This window comes from Ahaetulla prasina, chromosome 8 (genome assembly GCF_028640845.1).
Source record: "Ahaetulla prasina isolate Xishuangbanna chromosome 8, ASM2864084v1, whole genome shotgun sequence".
Lineage (NCBI taxonomy): Eukaryota > Metazoa > Chordata > Lepidosauria > Squamata > Colubridae > Ahaetulla > Ahaetulla prasina.
In genome coordinates, this window is record NC_080546.1 from 88,800,414 (window position 1) to 88,819,956 (window position 19,543).

The 19,543-nt window shown below is 44.2% G+C and overlaps 1 protein-coding gene across 11 annotated transcripts in view; it reads left to right on the top strand.

Moving 5' to 3' along the window:
- The window catches only part of N4BP2 (NEDD4 binding protein 2), a 42,627-nt gene that overhangs the window by 14,748 nt on the left and 8,336 nt on the right, over nt 1-19,543 (top strand). For 7 of the 11 annotated variants that reach the window (XM_058192617.1, XM_058192618.1, XM_058192614.1 and 4 more), the window contains 11 exons: nt 935-1,062; nt 4,679-4,767; nt 5,875-5,951; nt 6,675-6,833; nt 7,960-10,163; nt 10,917-11,002; nt 11,512-11,557; nt 12,742-12,968; nt 15,574-15,692; nt 15,786-15,921; nt 16,880-17,068. In XM_058192617.1, coding sequence (XP_058048600.1) covers nt 935-1,062; nt 4,679-4,767; nt 5,875-5,951; nt 6,675-6,833; nt 7,960-10,163; nt 10,917-11,002; nt 11,512-11,557; nt 12,742-12,968; nt 15,574-15,692; nt 15,786-15,921; nt 16,880-17,068 — 3,460 coding nt within the window. Of the gene's footprint in view, nt 1-934; nt 1,063-4,678; nt 4,768-5,874; nt 5,952-6,674; nt 6,834-7,959; nt 10,164-10,916; nt 11,003-11,511; nt 11,558-12,741; nt 12,969-15,573; nt 15,693-15,785; nt 15,922-16,879; nt 17,069-17,203; nt 19,538-19,543 lie in introns of those variants that run through there. The other 4 variants (XM_058192623.1, XM_058192621.1, XM_058192622.1 and 1 more) reach the window with 4 other exon arrangements.

The window sequence follows — 19,543 nt, forward strand, 5'->3', positions numbered from 1 at the left end:
AACTCTATTCTATTCCTTGATACTACTTTGCATGTGTTTTTATTGTGAACCGCTCACAATCACTTAAACGAGATGGGCAGTGTAGAAATGTAATAAATAACATAAATTATAAATTACAGCCAATTCTATTTCTGTTGGCATCCTTCAGTCTCAAAAGACGATGGTCTCGTGCTCTGGAAACAGCATCTTGTGTGGCTAAAAAGACCCAATTCGAGAGTGGCGATCCCTTCCATACTGAGGGCAGATACATTCGGTCCCCTGCCCAGCCCCCCAGATTTCGCTGGTTCCGGGACTGCCTCTTTGCCTCAGTCTGCCGAACAAATGTCTCTTCGAATTGGAGAAGGCCATGCTGTGTCTTTAGCCTCCAAGCTGAACGATCGGAGGTCAAGGTTTCCTAGTTGTTCACGTCCATTCCCAGGGCCTTTAGGTCCCTCTTGCAGATATCCTTATATCGCAGCTGTGGTCTCCCTCTAAGGCGCTTTCCCTACACTAATTCTCCACACAGGAGATCTTTCGGAATCCGACCATCAGCCATTCTCACGACATGCCCAAGCCAGCGTAGATGTCGCTGTTTCAGTAGTCTATACATGCTACAAATTCCAGCACATGTTTTTTGCAGGTGTTTTTATTGCAAACCGCTCACGATCACTTAGGCGAGATGAGCAGTGTTAGAAATGTAATAAATAACATAAACGATAAATTACAGCCAATATAGTCCCAGTACATGACAGCCTGTGAACGTCTGGCTTCTCTTATCACATCAAAAGACTTGTCACAGATTATTGTAGCTATTTTCTGAACGATCTGAATAGTGAGTCTCACAGGGATGAGCGATGCCCAGGTTTATTTTTCACAGTGATTTGTAGAAGATCAGAAGAATTTGTTGGGGAAGAAAAAAAAAAAAGATGAGAGCTGTGTTTATCATTTTTCACAGGGTTTTGCTTGAGGATAACCCTTGTGGGATCATCCTTAGCACAGATGACTATTTTTATCAAAAGAACGGGCAGTACCAGTTTGATGCTGACTCTTTAGCAGACGCGCACGAGTGGAATTGGAAACGTGGTAAGAACCCAATGCAGCCGAACGTGCAATTACTTTAGAATTTGCTTTAGAAGCGCAAATATAAAATTTGATCAATAAAATAAGGTAAAATGACTACGTTCTGCTAGTCCTAAAGGGATATTTCTGATGGTATTGATGTTAATTGCATTTGCACTAGGCACATATTAAAACATCTGCAAAATTAGATCGTTTTAGATAAAATGACACATTTTCTATCCCTGTGCCCGTAATCACTTGAAAAACCCATCCCCGATGAATCATATACGGAACTGAACTAACAGATATATTAAAGTAAGGAAAAGCTGCCCCTTGAGGAGCATTTTGAAGTTTCAGTTGGTGCACGATATGGACTTACAAACAATTATGAGTGGCAGTCATTCAGCACATGTGACACGGGAGTTACATTGGTTAGCAGGATGTTTCCGGGTGGAATTCAAACTAGTGGGTAATTATGGCCAGGGGTGGGTGGATAGGAGGTTGGTTACTTATGGGACGTCTGTGGGGATTCTCAGCCATCCAGGTCATGGTTGTCCCAAAGGTGCTTTTTTCAGGAGGCAACTGGACTTCCTTGTTTTTCTTTGAAGACGTTTTGCTTCTCATCCAAGAAGCCTCTTCAGCTCTTGACAGGATGGTGAATCCTTCTATTCCCCACCGTCCAGTCAGAGCTGAAGCTTCTTCAATGAGAACGAAACGTCTTCAAAGAAAACCAAAGAAAGTCCAGTTGCCTCTTGAAAAAAGCACCTTGGAAACTTCTTTATGAGACCATCTCTCCCATAAGGTGGTGTCTACCAGTTCTGTCAGATCTGAGAGGAGGGTCCTGTCTGCAAAAGAGCACTGACGTCGTTACCTACCATGTTTCCTCCAAAATAAGACCTATTCCAGTGATGGCGAACCTTTTTTTCCTCGGGTGCCAAAAGAGCAGGTGCACGTATGACAGCTCGTGTGTGCGTGCTGACACATCCATAATGCAATTCCCCCTGCACATGCATGTGCGACCCCTCCGCACTCCTCCCGCACATGCAACCATTTTTCTGCTAGCAGGCCTCCCTGAAGCCTCCTGGAACCAAAAATGGGGTGAAGGGGCACACCGCACCACCACCACCCGTTTTTGGGCTAGCAGGCCTCCCTGAAACCTCCTGGGACCAAAAACGGAGGGGTGGGGTGCACTGCACCCCTTACGCCCTGTTTTTGTGCTAGCAAAAGGATCATGAAGTCCCTGAAGCCTCCTGAAACAAAAAATGGGGCACAGGAGGGGTGTTGCACCTCCCTGCGCATGCGCGCGTGTCTTCCGGCAGAGGTCTAAAAATCAGCTGGCCGCCGGGAGGTATGCGGGCATGTGCGCTGGAGCTGACCTGGGTGTGTCGACTCGCATGCCTGCAGAGATGGTGTTCTGTCCTCCTTCGCCTCTGTCCGAGTGATGGCTTAATTAGCCGGCACTATCAGCTCTGGCAGCAGAATAGCGAGCGTCTGCCAAGTGTCTCTGTTATCTCCCTCGACGCCGATGAGTCACCCAGGAACAAACTTCAGCTCTTAGTTAAGCAGTTAATTTGCCTGCTACGAAGAGGCACAGCAGCTCTTGCTGCCTTTATATCCTGTGGGGTGTGGCTCCATGACTCAGCACTTCCTAGGCCTGCCCCACCCCTGCTTCTGTTGTTCCCACCTCTCCTGCCTACGAAACCTAGGGTCCAGCCAGGCCTGATTGCCATCAGCTGAGTCTGGAGGCGTGGCCTGGGGGGGGAAGAGTCAGGGGATGGAGGCCTCGTTATCTCCTCCACCTGGCCTGCCTCTGGCTCCTGGAGCTGAGCCAGGGAAGCCGGTGCTCCCGAGGTAAGTCCTGACGACCCTTCCCCCTCACTTTCCAAATCACTTTCTGGCAGGAGGCCTGGCTCGGGGCGCAGACACAAAAGATGGCTCCGCATGCCACCTGTGGCACACGTGCCATAGCTTCGCCATCACGGACCTATCCAAAAAATGAGACCTAACATGCTTTCGCACATACACCCAATATAAACCCTACCCCCCAAAATAAGCCCTACTTAAGTACCTGTGGAGCCGGCTGCTCATTCCATCTGGTTGCTCGCGATGCTGCTAACACAAGTTGAGTCAACGGGGGGTGAGGAGCTGCCCCATGTGCAGACCGGCTTACCTCAGGGCCCCCGCAGCCAGTCCATGCACGCCGCGACAACTGTTTCGCGGCGGCACCAAGAACCATGTACAGCAGGAGCTCATGTGACCGCTGGCCCACTTCTGCTTCCTCGTGGCTGCAGTGGAGCAGGAGGCCAAGCAATATCCCGTTGCCAGCCAAAAAGCGGGCAGGTGTCGGGGCATGGATGGTGTGATTGCAGGGGACCTTACGTAAGGCGGTGTGGGGCGCAAGGGGCAGCTCAAAAAAAAAAAGATAACCCACCCCCGCAAAAAATAAGCCCTTGTGCTTATTTCTGAGCCCAAAAGAAAATAAGACTGGGTCTAATTTGGGAGAAACATGGGAGTTTAGTAAAGAAACATCTATAGATGTTGTGTCCCACTCCTCCTCTGACGGCCGGGTCCGGGAAGTCTGTATCAAGCGTGGCCACGAAGCCTCTGCAGCTTCGCCAAATTCCTGTCAGAGTTCTCAGGGCAGGCAGGAATCCAAGGTGTGACTTCAGCAACCAGATGAGACTTTGCCTGACTCAAAGAATGCCAAAAAGCAGATCCTTTATATAGGCCATGGGGTGTGGCTCCATGACTCAGCACTTATCCAGGCCTGCCCCTCCCTTCCTTTTGCTGACGTCGCCTTTCCATTCTCCGGAAGCGGGATCTGTCCACTGTGTCTTTTCGTCCTCAGCTGCCGGCAATTCTAGCTCGTAGCTGGCTTTGTGCTCACACGCTGTAGGGAGGTTTGTTTGCTCAGTCTGTCCGGGCATGGTGCCAGGGCTGGGGGCTGGAGGCATGCCAGGCCATTCTTCTTCACTATCAGTCTCTGGTTCAGATAGCAGGAGATGGGAGGGGCCCGGCTGAGGAGAGGAGGGCGGGCGAGGCACAACAGTAAGAGAATCACCAAGCTCAGTACAAGGGACCCTGCAGAGTGTCATCTGTTGGAATTGAGGAATCTTTTCCCATGGCACCCAGCCTTCTGGAACCTTATTCCACAACCTACCCCAAATTAGACTTGTCCTAACCCTGCTGGCCTTTCACAAGGCACACAAAAAACCTGGCTTTGCCCTCAAGCCAAGTTTATGACTTGTCTTGGCTGCGAGTCTTCTTGGATGCTAACTCTGCGTCATTTTTGTTGGTTTTATACATGTATTCGAGATAGGCTACCCATACATTTATGAAATAAATAAAAGAAGTGTTGCTTGAGAGAGCTAGAGTTTCTTTTTAAAGTTTTAGTTCAACATGTACAGTGTTATAGCCGTGTGCATTACGAATTATGTTATACATTTGGGTTCTTTTCACCCCTTTTGCCTACATTTGGAATCACTGCAATTACTTCAAAAACAGAGAAGTTGGAGAATTCAAAACAGATTATCAGAGAAGAACATCATAACAACTTTTATTTTCTATTAAGTAATGGTAATAGAAATTGTTGGTTAGTTAACAATTAGTTGTTTTTTTTCCCTCTCAATTTATTTGTCAGCCAAAGAAGCCTTTGAGAAAAGGATCACTCCTATAATCATAGACAATACAAACACACAGGCTTGGGAAATGAAGCCTTACATTGCTTTGGTCAGTATTCCATATTTTTTTAGTGTTCTTATGTTGAATATTGTTTTATTTGTAGATAAATGGGTGGGTGGTACATAGCAGCGTGCTTCAGAGGGTGTGGTTTTAAAAAAATCAAGATGGTGGCCATAATAGGGCCATTGTTGGTCCGCACAAACAATCTCCACATAAAAAAAAATCAAGTAGAGCTTTTATTGTGAATTTATGGCTGCCATTTGGAATTTTTTTACTATATCCTGTAGGTACACCAATAATGTAACATTATGGAGTCCTTGGTGTTTTCTGAGCTTGGTGGTTTTCTGGCAGACATTTCATTACCAAACTAGGTAACATCATCAGTATTAGATGCTACATTAAAATCCCTGTACCAAATCTCCACTCCCTTCTAGCACTGATGACGTTACTTAGTTGGGTCATGAAACGTCTGCAAGAAATAACTGAGGTCAGAGAGCACCAAGAACCCTACATCATAGTTCTACTACTACATTTCACAAACCTCACTCCCTTCTAGCACTGACAATGTTACCTAGTTTGGTAATATTTAGCTGTTCATTTGTTAGAAGATGAGGATGAGCTAAGCTTTATTGTCACTTTTTTCTGTGAACACGCTAGCCCACATTAAAAAATGAAATTCTGATTCCCGTTTTCAAAAGTGTGTTTGTGTATGTGTACACACACACCCATACCTATACATGTACATACATATACATGTGAGATATATACACAAACACACACACACATACATATATACATATATATATTATGTATGTATAATATACTAATACTAATATATTAATATTAATATATTATACAGAGGTCTCCAAACTTGATAACTTTAAGACTTGTGGACTTCAACTCCCAGAATTCTTCAGCCAGCCGTGTTGGCTGGGGAATTCTGGGAGTTGAAGTCCACAAGTCTCAAAGTTGCTAAGCTAGGAAATCCCTGGTAAATATAAACATATATATTAATCACGGTCCATATTGAATACATAGCGGAAAAAAGTCTTGAGAGTTAACAAAATTGATACTATATAGTACAAAGCTATTACAAAATAAGCTAGAATGGTGATTTTTATTTTTTAAATTTTTATTTTTACGTTTTTTCTTCAGTCACAGCAACACAAATACAAAGTTATATTTCGTGAGCCGGATACTTGGTGGAAGTTTAAACCAAAGGAATTGGAAAGGTAATAATAGCAACTGTAGTAATTCTGTAACAACATTACTGTGTAACATCAATGAGAAATAAATAATAAACATATCTCAGTTAGGAATCAATTCACTTGCTTGCAGAAAGCGTCTACTCAGCCTGCCTTCAAATTATCTATATTTCTGCAGTGCTATTGATTTTTTTTTCTTTAGATTTTATTGGTGTTTATACGATTTCATGGAATACTTAGGAATGGCAGTTTTATTTTCTGAATACTTGTTTTTACCTCAGAAATACCACCTTCCTTCGAGTGAAGGCATTCATTTAAACAGCGTCAAGGGTATATAAATATTTTTAAGTTGACATTAACAAAATTTGAGGACAGCTAGTCTTCTTTTGCACTAATTGTTTCCTCACTGATATAAAACATGATGGTTTTGAGCTGTCCTTTTCTTTTCACCTTTAAAATAAGTCAATAAATAGGCTACTTATGGTATGTAAAAAAAAAAAAAGAATTACAATACCCTGCAATTTTGGAAGGGCTTTGGAAGTCATCTACCTAAGTCTTTAAGGAAAAATCCCTTGTTTAGAGTATGAGAAGAATTAGGTAATGTTCGCGAGCTGCAGATCGGCGTGGAACAGTAAATTTTTAAATTTTTAATTTGTCATTCATTTTTAAAAACATTCTCTCAACTATGCATGCATCCTGCCTGTTTTGTGGTGGTGGCCTATCAAGTGTTTTGTTCTTTCCGATATTTAGGCGAAATGTTCATGGCGTATCTAAAGAAAAGATCAAAAGAATGTTGGAACGATATGAACATTGCCTGACCGCTAATTCAATTTTGAATTCTTCAATCTCAGATGACATGAGGACGCGCGAAATCTGTGGTGAAGTCCTTCATCGCGAAAAAAGGCAGGGGTAAACTGTCTACAGGTGTTCTAAGCGTGCTGTTTTAACGTACGAAGCTTATTGCGGGGTCCTCTTGGACGTGGATCGTTTTTCTTGAAGACGTTCCATGAGCCAACTGGGTCGCGTCAAGAGTGATAGAAGACAATAGTATTTGGTGCACAGCATCTAGCCTTCATGGTAGAACAGGGGTGTCAAACTTAAGGCCCTGGGTCAGATCTGGGCTGTGGGGTGCTTAGAAACAGCAAAGGAGCAGCCCGCAGTGCCTCTGCCAGCGAAAACGGAGCTCGGGAGGGCTGTGCGCTCAGGCCTCCACGGGCATCCCGAAACAAGTGGCGTTGAGCTGGCCGTGCCCATCCTGGCCATGCCCCCCGAGGTCAAACACAACCCTGATGCGGCCAACAATGACATCGAGTTTGTCACTCCTGTGCTAGAATATCAGGCTGTGTGAGGACAATCCGTGAGAGTTCCTTAGGCGGGCCATTCTCCGAACAGTTTCAATAAAACCAATAAAAAATAGACGTGACATAATTTGCCTTGATATTTCGTGTTTCCTGGCGATTTGCCGTTGCGCTTTTCCAATAGCAAAACGGAGCTCAAGCTGGTTTGCTACACTAGCATAGCAGGAAACGTATATTGGTCTGTCAAGATAATTGTAGACCATCTCCGTACCCGGTGAAAGATTTTAATAAGAAAACAAAACAAAACAGAATAGCATGCATAATGCTAATGTGAATGTCTTCATCTTTGTAGAGCTCCCTATTTATTTCAGTAGATAATATAAAGATACGACTATTTCTACTGAATTAGTCGTATCATTCTATTGATACTTTGGGGGTTTTTTTGTCCACCAGTTCAGAGCAAATGCAGTATCTTTTATTTGGTTTTAGAGTCATAATGAAATGTTAAGAGAAAAAAACATACCCCCCCCCCTCTCTCTCTCTTAAGCGATTCCTTAAGCATCCAGTCTTCATTTCAACAAAAATCCTCTTTTGTCCAAGGACAATAGTTTTGAGCAGCCAGTCCTTTAACACACTTTATCTTCTTCCTTCGCTCTACTTATGCCGTTTTAGGTAATGTCCTAAAATGTTTTGGCAGAAGTAAACTTAATATATGTATAAATATATTTGTCTTGTAGGAAAGAAGAACAGAAAGAATATTTTGCCTCCTCTTTGAAAAGCGTAGAATTAAATCCAAATGAAAAAGCTACTTTAGAAGAAGTTACGGTAGAAGATCAGAGGCTTCAAAATGAAAACAAAAGCACCGGACATGATTTACGAGAATCCAGTTCTGAATGTAGAATAGATTGCTTGGACCCTGCTGTGTTACCAGCAGGGATCAAAATGGAATCCCTTCTTGAAACAGAGTTGAGACCAATCTCGGATTCCGGTGAAAATACTCTGTCATGCAATAATGGGGCGTTGAAACTTCAGATTGAAGCAACTGCATATCATGAAATTATGGAGCCAGAATTCAGAGAGACACAAAATAAAGATGGAGATCTAAATTCTGACAGCTCAGTAAAACCCAGAATGTTAAACTTTGTGGGAGACTGGCCAGTAGAACAAACTTTGGGTCAAAGGGTGAAAAGAATTAAAAGATTAGAAAAACATGCCAGGAAGGACAAAGGAGATTTAAGTGCGCCGACATCTACTCTTGATCCGTTAAGGAATACAAGTGAAGATAAAACATTGGATTTGATAGACAGTCTTCAGGACCTGCCACTTTCTGAAGATCGGCGTGAAGACAAATGTGAAGAAAGCAGCTGTAGCCTTCCTTCTATGTCAATACCTGAGGTTGGTACGGAAGTCCATACGACAGAATTGCTGATGGTAGGAGACTGGCCGGTCCAAACTTTACAGCAGAGACAACACAAGATGAAAAGAATAACCAAGCGAGACATTAGCGAGTCAGATGGATTAGGAAACGGTGAAGATGATGTCAGCATCGGTGATGGGACTGCAGCATCTCAGCCCAATGAAACATCTGCCGTTGTGGAAGAGCAGGGGGCCTCTTCGAAAGAGGAACGCTTTCAAGGGTCTGAAATCGCAGCTTCTGAGCCTCTGAGTGAGAAAAAGCCGGTGCTAAATAAAAGAACAAGAAAGCATCATAAATTGGCTTTGACGTTTACCAACAATTCGGCCCTCAGCAAACCAGAGGAACCCCTGTCTCTGTGCACTTGGATCGAAGAAAAACCCAACCGATGTGTGGTGTCCCAGGCTACCAAATCTTCACAGACAGAACCACGAGATTTTGCCCTTCTGTGGAGACTGGAGAGAGAGATTGTCTTTTCAGAAGATACAAAAGTACTGCACGGCAGACTCGACGGATTCGTACCCAAAAAGGTTGAAGCCATTCCAGGTTGCCCGGAAAAAATACCCTACAAAGTCACCTATGAGAGAAGCACCTATGTAGAAGAAAAGGAGCTGGTGAGGGTCGATGAAACGGAGAACCTCAATATTTTGTGTAAACTCTTTGGGTCGCTTTCGTTCGATGCCATCAAAGATCTGTATGAACGATGTAACCGAGATATGGATTGGGCCACGGGGCTCCTGTTAGACTCCGCCGAGAAGCTCTGCAAAGAAGACGACGTCGGAGACCTGCAGGAAGCAGAGGTTCGGCTCCCTGACGTGTCTCTTCCTTCGAAGAGACACCCTGTGCCTGAAGACAGATTGGCGGGTTCTGTGGCAATTACTCAAGCGACTGCAATTTCGAAGATTATTCACAGATCCAAAATAACGAAAGTTCCCCTTGGCAATGACAGTGAAAACCTTTCTGGCCTTCCTGTAGGACACGGCGTATGTTCTTCAGGAGAAAACAAAATTCATCTGTTACCTGCTGCAGGAGACCATGTCGTAGACCCATCAGATCTGGAGGTAGGTCCTTTGGACGTGCAAACGAAACAGGGAATTTCTAGAGCACTATCCGAGAACGAGGCGCGAAGGACATCCTCGGTTCATGAAATGGATGTCGCCGTTCCCGACGATGGTGACATCCCTTTGAAAGCCACCTGTGATGTGGAAGAGGCCCAGCTTGGAGCAAACTTTCAGGAGGGACCGTTTTCAGAAGAGACCTCAGATTTGAAGCTGATGGAAGCAACCGATTTGTGCAGTGCAGAAAGCCAGAAATTTGAGCCGTGCAGAAAAACGGATTGTAAACCCGGCATTGTGGTTCCGACACAAAGTGAAAAGAACATATTTGATCAAGACAACGGGACAATCAAGTTGCAGAACTCCGTATCTCATTCAAGGTCCGTGACCATAGATTGTCTCGAACTGGTCTTGGCCCCAGAATTAGCCATGCAGTTAAGTGAAATATTTGGACCGGTTGGAGTTGATGCAGGTAATAACATCAGTGACTATTTCACCTAAATACAAGAGTAAATTGATTCTGAACTGGGAACTGATGATTGTATATACCTAGCAGATCTTAACAGTTAAAAGAACTGAAGAGGTTAAATAATAGAAGTTGGTATAGATTAGGCAATAATACATAATGAATTAAGCCACTTTGGGTCATTGTTCATAATTCATAGTTTATTTTTGGCCTGCTACATGGGTTTGACATTTTTTTGTTCTGTGGCTAGCTAGCTGCTAATTTATGGGGAGACTGTAGTAAATCATTTTTGTACAACTAATTACTTACTTGTAGTAAAAGCTTTAATGTTATTTTATCTTATAACGGCAAAATCTGTTCCAATTACGGGCCCAGAATCTAGAGTGGGTAGGTGATCTAATGCTACCCGAATATTAGTGATTTCATCTTTTATCATCTTAATCAACATTTCTATACAAGCTGCCAAGAGAGAAATTTGAAAAACAAGTAAATACGATTTTGGTCTTGGCTGACTGGCTGGGGAATTCTGGGAGTTGAAGTCCACAGATCTTAAAATTTGTCCAGGTTGGACACTCCCAGGTTATAACATTTCTATGCTTGCACATTACTTAGATGGCACATTTTAAAAAAAAAAAAGAAGGAAAGCTCAATAGTGTCTTTTAAAAAAAGCATTAACTAAATACCAGTACAATAGAATGAGATTCTCTTTAAATTTGTATGTGACTTTTATCTCTCGTTTTTTTCCCCTCCTTCCATAAGGATCACTAACTCCTGATGACTACGTGGTTCATATCGATCTGAATTTGGCCAGAGAAATTCATGACAAATGGAAAGCATCTATTATGGTTAGTCGGCTTAAATTAAATCTGCAGATAGGTTTACTGTTGTTCACGACTGAATATTACATGGCATGCATTATATTACAGAATATTTATTTTTTTTAACTTGTTCTATAAATTATTGACATTTCAATAATTTGTAGAACAATTATGTTGCACTTGGTCCAAACACATTTCTTTAAAAATATGTATAGCTGGTTCTTGACTTACAGGCATAACAGGGCATGGAATTTCCATTGTAATTTGTTTCTCCAGACATGAAAGTAGAAAAATAGGGACCACCTTTGGTGGGAAGGTAACAAGAGTTCCATGCGCTTTTGGCATTTAGTCATGCCAGCCACATAACCACGGAGACGTCTTCAAACAGTGCTGGCTCTTCGGCTTAGAAACGGAGATGAGCACCGCCCCCTAGAGTCGGCAACGACTAGCACATATGTGCAAAGGGAACTTTTACCTTTACTCAAGTGTCCTGTTAGTACTTACAATGTACTAATATTATCAATGTTTTCATTTAGAAGCGTCAGAGGAGAGAAGACGAATTGCACAAACTCCTTGAAGAAAGTAAGTACCGTCTTCAATTATCACAGTTCTTCTATTCGTAAAATCTACCATTGCAAAGATCTTGCTTCCTTCTATGCCTGCTCCCACTACCAACGTTTCTTAATGTGCAGGCTTCTACTCCCATGGCTGATTGGGGAATTCTGGGAGTTGAAGTCCACACGTCTAAAAAGTTGCTGTCACTGATTGATGGGATGTAAATAGGCTAAGCTGACAAACAGCAATGGGTTTCAAGATTGTATTTTTTTTTTTTAACAGAAATGTATCCCTTTTGTGACTTTGTTCTCTTTGTATATAATTCAGTGTGGTTTATAGCCACCTATTTTTATGTTTGGCAATTTTTTAAAAGTGCAGCATCTCACCAGCCCGAGGTTGATGCATCCTTCCATCTTTCCGAGGTTGGGTAAAATGAGGACCCAGATTGTTGGGGGGCAATCTCATCAATGGAGATACACTAAATAGTACTAGAACAGAATAGAATTTTTTTATTGGCCAAGGGTGATTGGACACACAAGAAATTTGTCTTGGTGCATGTGCTCTTAGTGTACATTAAAGAAAAAATACATTCGTCAAGAATCATAAAGTACAACACTTTATGATAGTCATAGAGTACAAATAAGCAATCAGGAACCAATCAATATCAATAGAAATCATAAGGATGCAAGCAACAAAGTTACAGCCATACAGTCATAAGTGGAAGGAGATGGGTGATGGAAACGATGAGAAGATTAATAGTAGTGCAGATTTAGTCAATAGTTCAACAGTGTTGAAGGAATTATTTGTTTAAAAGAGTGATGGCGTTTGGGAAAAAACTGTTCTTGCGTCTAGTTGTTCTGGTGTGCAGTGCTCTATAGCATCGTTTTGAGGGTAGGAGTTGAAACAGTTTATGTCCAGGATGTGAGGGATCTGTAAATATTTTCAAAACTAAGCAAACAATTTATAAATAGTAGCAACTATTTTAGTAAGGAACACTAGAATAGAATTGATACACATGCTGTATTTTGGGGTGCAATATAATATTTTTTTCCCCTGTCTACATTCAAAGGGGCAACAGTTTGATTATATTCTGCATTTCATCATTTCAGTTGACCTTAAAATACAGAATATTTTCTTTAAGATCGTCTTCAAAAAAAAAAGGAAATCTAAATAATACGCCGCTTCATCTCCCATTGTTATTTGTTCTCAAGATCCCGTGCTGTTTGAGCGGCTGCACCCAGGCAAAGTGGATGACGTGCTTTCCCAGTACGCGGCTGATTTTCAAGAGCAGGAAAGTTTACCTACCGCTGGGTCGTCTGGAACCTCGGCAGCTTCCGATGTTTTCCCCTACATGGATCACTGGAATGTTCACACTCAGAGAGTATCGCTGCGGGAAATCATGTCGGAAGAAATTGCGCTGCAAGAAAGGCTAACGGTGGTAGGGTATTGCTGCTGCCTCTGCCGGGTGGAAGTCTCATCTTGAGCTGTGTTATGATAAGGGTTCCCAACAACCCAGCTGCCAGCCTGCTAGTGCTTTCCAGCATTGTGCTGTCAGTTCTGGTCTTTCCAATAGGGTCCCGAATCCCACCTTCCCACTCCGTAAGCCTTCGAAGCATAAGCAGCTACAAGAGGACGCGGATGATCAAGAAATCTGTTGTTTCTGGATGCGCGTCATGAAATCAGATGCACGTATGTCGCATCCTGACAGCACAATGCACATGTCGTCATTCGAACAAAATTCTGGATTCATTATTAAACATGTATTGCCTAATCGATCCCACTTTTGCCCCCCCAAGAATTCACAGTGGAAGTCACAACGCTCCCCCCTCTGTTTTTTCCCCTCAAAACAACCCTGTAGGGTTGGGTGGTTGACCAAAGGACTGCATGGCATAAAGCACCCTGAGAGTCCCAGTAGGCTCAGAGTGTTTCGAACCCAGGTCCCTAAAGCATTAGGGCAGCACCTTAAATATATCATTCTGCAGAGCGGTAGGACTACTGTACATACCAGTGATGGCTAACCTTTTTGCCATTGCGTGCCAAGATGGGGGGGGGGAAGGTTCACGCGCGTGCATGCCCACACCCATAATTCTGTGCGCCCTGTCCTGCGCATGGGTGCACAACCCCCTCCTCCTCCCCCCCCCCCCCCCCGCTCCTGGCACATGAGGGCCTGGTAGGCTCGTTTTTCTTTCTCACCTGACTCCAGATCCTCTCTATGCATTTGGGGAGGGCAAAAACAGCCTTCCCCACCCCCTCGGAGGCCCTCCGGAGGCCCAAAAGGGCCCGTTTCCCAACTTCCGGTTGGATAAGAAGTGACTTTTCTGCTGTCCCAGCTCCAGAGCCTCTCTAGGAGTCTCTGGAGGCTGGACAGCAAAAAAACGTCACTTCCTGTCCAACCGGAAGTTGGGAAACGGGCCGTTTTGGACCTCCAGAGGTCCTGGGGAAGGCTGTTTTCGCCCTTTCTAGTTGTATAGAGAGGATCTGGAGCCAAGTGAGAGTAAAACCACCCACTACAGGCCCTCCGGAGGCAGGAAACAGCCTGTTTCCCTACTTCTGGTGGGGTCAGAAGGCCTGAATATCAGCTGGCTGGCGGTCACATGCGCGCCGGAGCTGAGCTGGTGTGCCCGCTGATATGGCTACGATTCGCCATCATGGGTGTCTACTCATGGATAAGCCAAGAATTTTAGATGCCTCAAAAGATCAGGTTCACCTATATGTGGCTGGGCACCATGTATGGTAATACTTTTTAAAAGTACAGTAATGGATCTTAATTTACAACAAGTTCATTTAGTGACCATTCAGAGTTATAATGGCACTGAAAAAAGTGACATGATTATTTTTCACACAACCGTTGTAGCATCCACATGATCAAAATTCAGGCACCGGGCAACTGGCTAATATTTATGACGGTCGCAGTATCACCTTTTTGCGACCTTCGGACAAACAGAGTCAGTGGGGGAAGCCCAGATTCACTTAACAACCATGTCACTATCTTAACGACTGCAGTGATTCACTGAACAACTGTGGCAAGAAAGGTCGTAAAATAGGGTAACATTCCCTTAGCAACGGAAATTTTGGGCTCAATTGTAGTCGCAAGCCAAGGACTACTTACATATTTAAGGATAAGACAAGAATTGTAGGTGCCAAAAGACAATCAAATTATCAATTTCATCTTATCTGTGGCTGGGCTTATGCCCCAGTATATATGATGATACTTTTAAAAAGTACAGTATCCATATTTCCCATATGTATCTGGATAAACCAACTCTCAAATGTTTAATCCAAAATACTATGAAAAATTTTCATGATCCTTTGTTTAAAGATTTGAGGATTGGCTCATCTGCAGATAGGCTTACATGCAAGTACAGCAGTGGCCAAAAATGTGGAAATCTTTTGGGGAAAGTGTATTTTTGAGGTTTGATGGCTAATAACACCACTTTTTTTGGAGTTTCAAGATAATCCTATTCCACTGCTGGAATGGCCTGGGAAGAGCCCAGCCCTTCACCCAATGGAAAATCTATGGAGCTGACTCAAGAAACTTGGTAGTCAGAACTTGCGACCCAGCAATAAAACCCAGTTAATAGAAGCCATCATTCAATCTTAGTTTCGCATTATAACAGCTGCAGAACTAAAAGATCTGTAATTCATGCTAAAGGTTACCCAACTAAGTATTAACTGACATGGTAATCATTTTTGTATATCTCATTTTTTCTACATGTTTCACTTTTCTTCTTTACACTGTAACTACTATTCTAATAGCAAATCCTTCATAAAAGTGATTGCATTACGTTCTTGATTAAATTATCTTTCCATTGATATATAATTTTGATACCACTCTAAAAAAAAGTGGTGTTATTAGCTAGTTTTAGAAAAGACACTTTTCTCAAAAGGTTTCCCCAATTTTGCCCACTACTTATGGTAATAACTAATGCAAAAACAAAAAATGGTGCCATGATTTAATATTTGCACTGTATCATTGTAGAAATACTTTAGAGGTATAATTGTGTTTGTTTGTTTTTCTCTCTTTTTGTCTTTTTGTGGGCTAGAAACCTTTCCCTTGCATTGCTAAAAAAGACTGTGCTGCGAAACTGAAGGAAAAACAACTTTTGGAGTTATTCCCAACCATTAACGCAAACTTTCTGATGGACATCTTCAAGGATTACAAGTGAGGCATTTCTTTCGTAATACGAGTCGCATCCGTTACATGAAAGTTATTCTGCCTGAAGTGACTCCTTGTGTTGTTGTTTTAATTTGTCAGTTATTCCTTGGAACCGACCGTCCAGTTTCTCAATAGCGTCCTAGAGGCAGATCCCATAAAAACTGTGATCGCTAAAGAGCCCGCTCAGAATGCCAGGCGTTCTCCTAGCAGCACTTCAAAGACCCGAGAGAAAAAGGTAACCGCTGTCTCGCATGAGCGTTGCAAATCTGTTTTCTGTAAGGGGCTTTTACAAACACTTAGGTGAAGTGGGGGCCTTGATGCTTTCTTGAGCTTGGTTGCTTTTCTTGCGGACGTTTTGTTAGGCAAGTAGGGGAACAAGACTTACGTACCGTTCAAAAGGGACAGTCCAAAAGCCAAAAAGATCGCAACACCTCCTGACCAGCAATCAACAGCCGGATTAGCAGAGATTAACATCGAGTGGTAAACAGTCCCCCAATGAAGGAACTACAAATTCAGTAAACAATACCCTAATCAAGACACCACCAGGAACACTCCGACAACATTGACAGGGCAGGCCGCTTGTATAGAAACAGAGAGCAAAACCGGGTCCCTTCCAGCACTGATGATGTTACTTAATAGGGTCATGAAATGTCCATGAGAAAACCCCCAATCTCAGAGTGCACCAAGAACCCCACAGCTTTTCTCTTTCACCACTTCCTCCTCCATAAATCCCATTCTCTGCCAACACTGATGATGTTCCCTAGTTGGGTCATGAAACTTCCCCAAGAAAACTCAGCTTGAAGGATCCCACAGTTGTCTTTTCCTTCTCCTTCCTCTGTCTCTTCCTCCTCCTCCTCCCCTTCTCCCCCTGCGCCACTCCACAAACCCTTTCCAGCATTGATGTTACCTAGTTGGGTCATGAAACGTCTGCAAGGAAACCACCAAACTCAGAGAGCATCAAAGGCCCCACAGTTCCACCCTGAGCTACAAATAGATTGGATCCTGCAACATTATCCTGGGACGCGTATAACTTGTCTTCATTCGTACAAATATATTTGCGCAAATACATTCTTCTATTGGCACTAAGTGAAGCTCACTTTTTCACAGTACAGCTTTTTCTCGGTTGTCCTCGAGCTACGCCAATGAGCTTTGCCTTGAATTGTGTCCATAAACACCTCACTTTTCAATCCCAGGCTAAGAAGACGAAAGAACTGGAAGACATTCTGAGCGAGAAGGGATTCCAAGACACTCAATATCCAGGCTACGAGGACTTCAGGGCCGAGGCGTTCCTTCACCAACAACAAAGGCAAGAATGCCTAAGGAAAGCCGGAGAAGCCTATCGCATGGGAATGAAGCCAGTAGCGGCGTTTTATGTGCAACAGGTAACTTTCTTTTAAACAGTGGTGAAGCAGCATTTCAGCACAAAGACACCCATTCCGGAAAGACACAAACGGCATGGGAACATGAGGAAGCAGGACGTGGTTTCTTGGATGATATAATTCTGTTTTTGTTTTAAGATGGAGACTGTCCTCCTCCCTTCATCGCCGTGATTTCCTGGAGGCAAGAATTGAGGATCAAATGAATACAGGCAGTCCTCTACTTACAGCCACAAATGAGCCCAACATTTCTGTTGCTAGGTGAGACATTGGTTAAGCAAGCTTTGCCCCATTTTGTGACTTTTCTTGCCACAGCCGTTAAGCAAATCCCTCAATTGTTAAGTTACTAACACGGTTGTTGAATGAATCTGGCTTCCCCCATTGACATTGCTTGTCAGGAGGTCGCAAAAGGAGATTGCATGATCCCAGGACACTGCAACCGTCATAAATGTGAGTCACTTGCCGAGCATCTGAATTGGGATCACTTCACCATGGGGATGCAGCAACAGTTGTAAGTGGTCATAGATCACTTTTTTTCAGTCATTAAAGGAATGGTGGTAAGTCGACAACTACCTGTAATCCTGACTCGCTTAAGAAATCTGGCGAGAAAAATCACAACACGGGGCAAAGTTCACTTAACAAATTTCTCACTTTGCAACTGAAATTTAGGGTCTCAATTGTGGCCTGTAAGTTGAGAGCTGCTCATATTCATGATCAGTTGCTTTTTGTAGTCAATCACGGATAAATACCCTGTAATAGTGGTGAAATCCTACTGGTTCGGTGAACTGGTAGTAAAAAAAAAAAAGCTACAGGTTGCTCCCAACTGGTATGTCGTGTTCCACCCCCCACTCCAACGAATGAGTCAAAGATGTCCGTGACCAACTTGGCAACGAAGCCTCTGCAGCTTGCCAAGTTCCTTCGAGGTTTATCAGGGCAGGCAGGAGTCCAAGTTGTGACTTTAGCAATAGGGTCCAGTATCAGCAAACTCGATAAGACTTTGCTTGACTCAAGGTTGGAATGCCAAAAGCAGGTCCTTTATATAGGCTGTGGGGTGTGGCTCCATGACTCAGCATTTATCCAGGCCTGCCCCTCCCTTCCTTCTGCTGGCATCGCCTCTCCAATCTCCGGAAGTGAGGGTCCTCCTACTATGAATTGTCTTCAGCTGGATCTGCTGGCAGCTTCTGGGAAAGGGAAGGGTCAGAGGGAGTAGGGCCGAGTAATTCCAGCACCTGGCTGACGTCCTGCTCTGAAGGCTGAGCCAAAGGAACACATGTTCTATGAGTGAGGTTTCTTGGGCTACTCCTTTCACTCCTGGAATCCTCTCTGGGCATGGGGCCAGGGCCGGGGGCTGGAGGCATGACAGGCCGTTCATCTTCATTATCAGACTCGGAGTCTGATAAAAGGCCCAGTTGGAGACGGGAGGGGCCCGGCTGAGGAGAGGAGGGAGGACGAGTCACAACATGGTATTTTCGACAATCAGCTGTGCCGCGCAATTTATATTCTGAATCTAAATCACGTGGCACAGCTGTTCCCCCCCCCTCACCTTCTACCTTCAAATGGCTCCTTTTTCCATGCAAAGCGCTTGTTTGGTGCGCACTGCGCATGCATGTGCACAGCATGTGTTTTGTGCGCAATATGCATTCACGCATACGGTGTGCATCTGGCACGCACCCCACATGCGCAGGCAGTGAACCAGAGGCGACCTGCCCTGTAATGTTTTTACTTTCCTCTATTTTTCACTCATTACTTCTTCCTGTTCCTGCTTCATACCTTTGTTCAGTGGAACTGCAGCTTGTTCTGTCCCCCTCGCCTCAATCCGAGCGATGACTTAATTAGCTGGCAACTATCAGCTTCTGGCAGCAAACTAGCGAGCGTCTGCCAAGTGTCTCTGTTATCTCTCTTGCTGCCGATGAGTCAACCAGGAACAAACAGTACTTCAGCTCTAGTTAAGCAGTTGATTTGCTTGCCACGAAGGGGTATAGCAGCCCTTGCTGCTTTTATATCCTGTGGGGTGTGGCTCCATGACTCAGCACTTCCTAGGCCTGCCCCACCCCTGCTTCTGTTATTCCCGCCTCTCCTGCCTACGAAACCTAGGGTCCAGTCAGGCCTGATTGTCATCAGCCGGGTCTGGAGGCGTGGCCTGGGGGGGGAAAGAGTCAGGGGATGGACGCCTAGTTACCTCTTCCACCTGGCCTGCCTCTGGCTCCTGGAGCTGAGCCAGGGGAGCCGGTGCTCCCGAGGTAAGTCCTAATGGCCCTTCCCCCTCACTTTCCGAGTCACTTTCTGGCAGGGGCCCCGGCTCAGGGGGATGCAGACACAACACAGCTACCCGAAACAGATGTAACTGGCCAGTGCGGTCAAAAGGCTCAGCTCCTTGTTGCGAGACGCTGAGAAGGGTTCAACTCTTTGCTCGTGGTGGCACGGTGCTCCCCGTCGCCCGCATCGCAACTTCAGTTTGCTGTTGTGTGTGTTTGCCTGAAG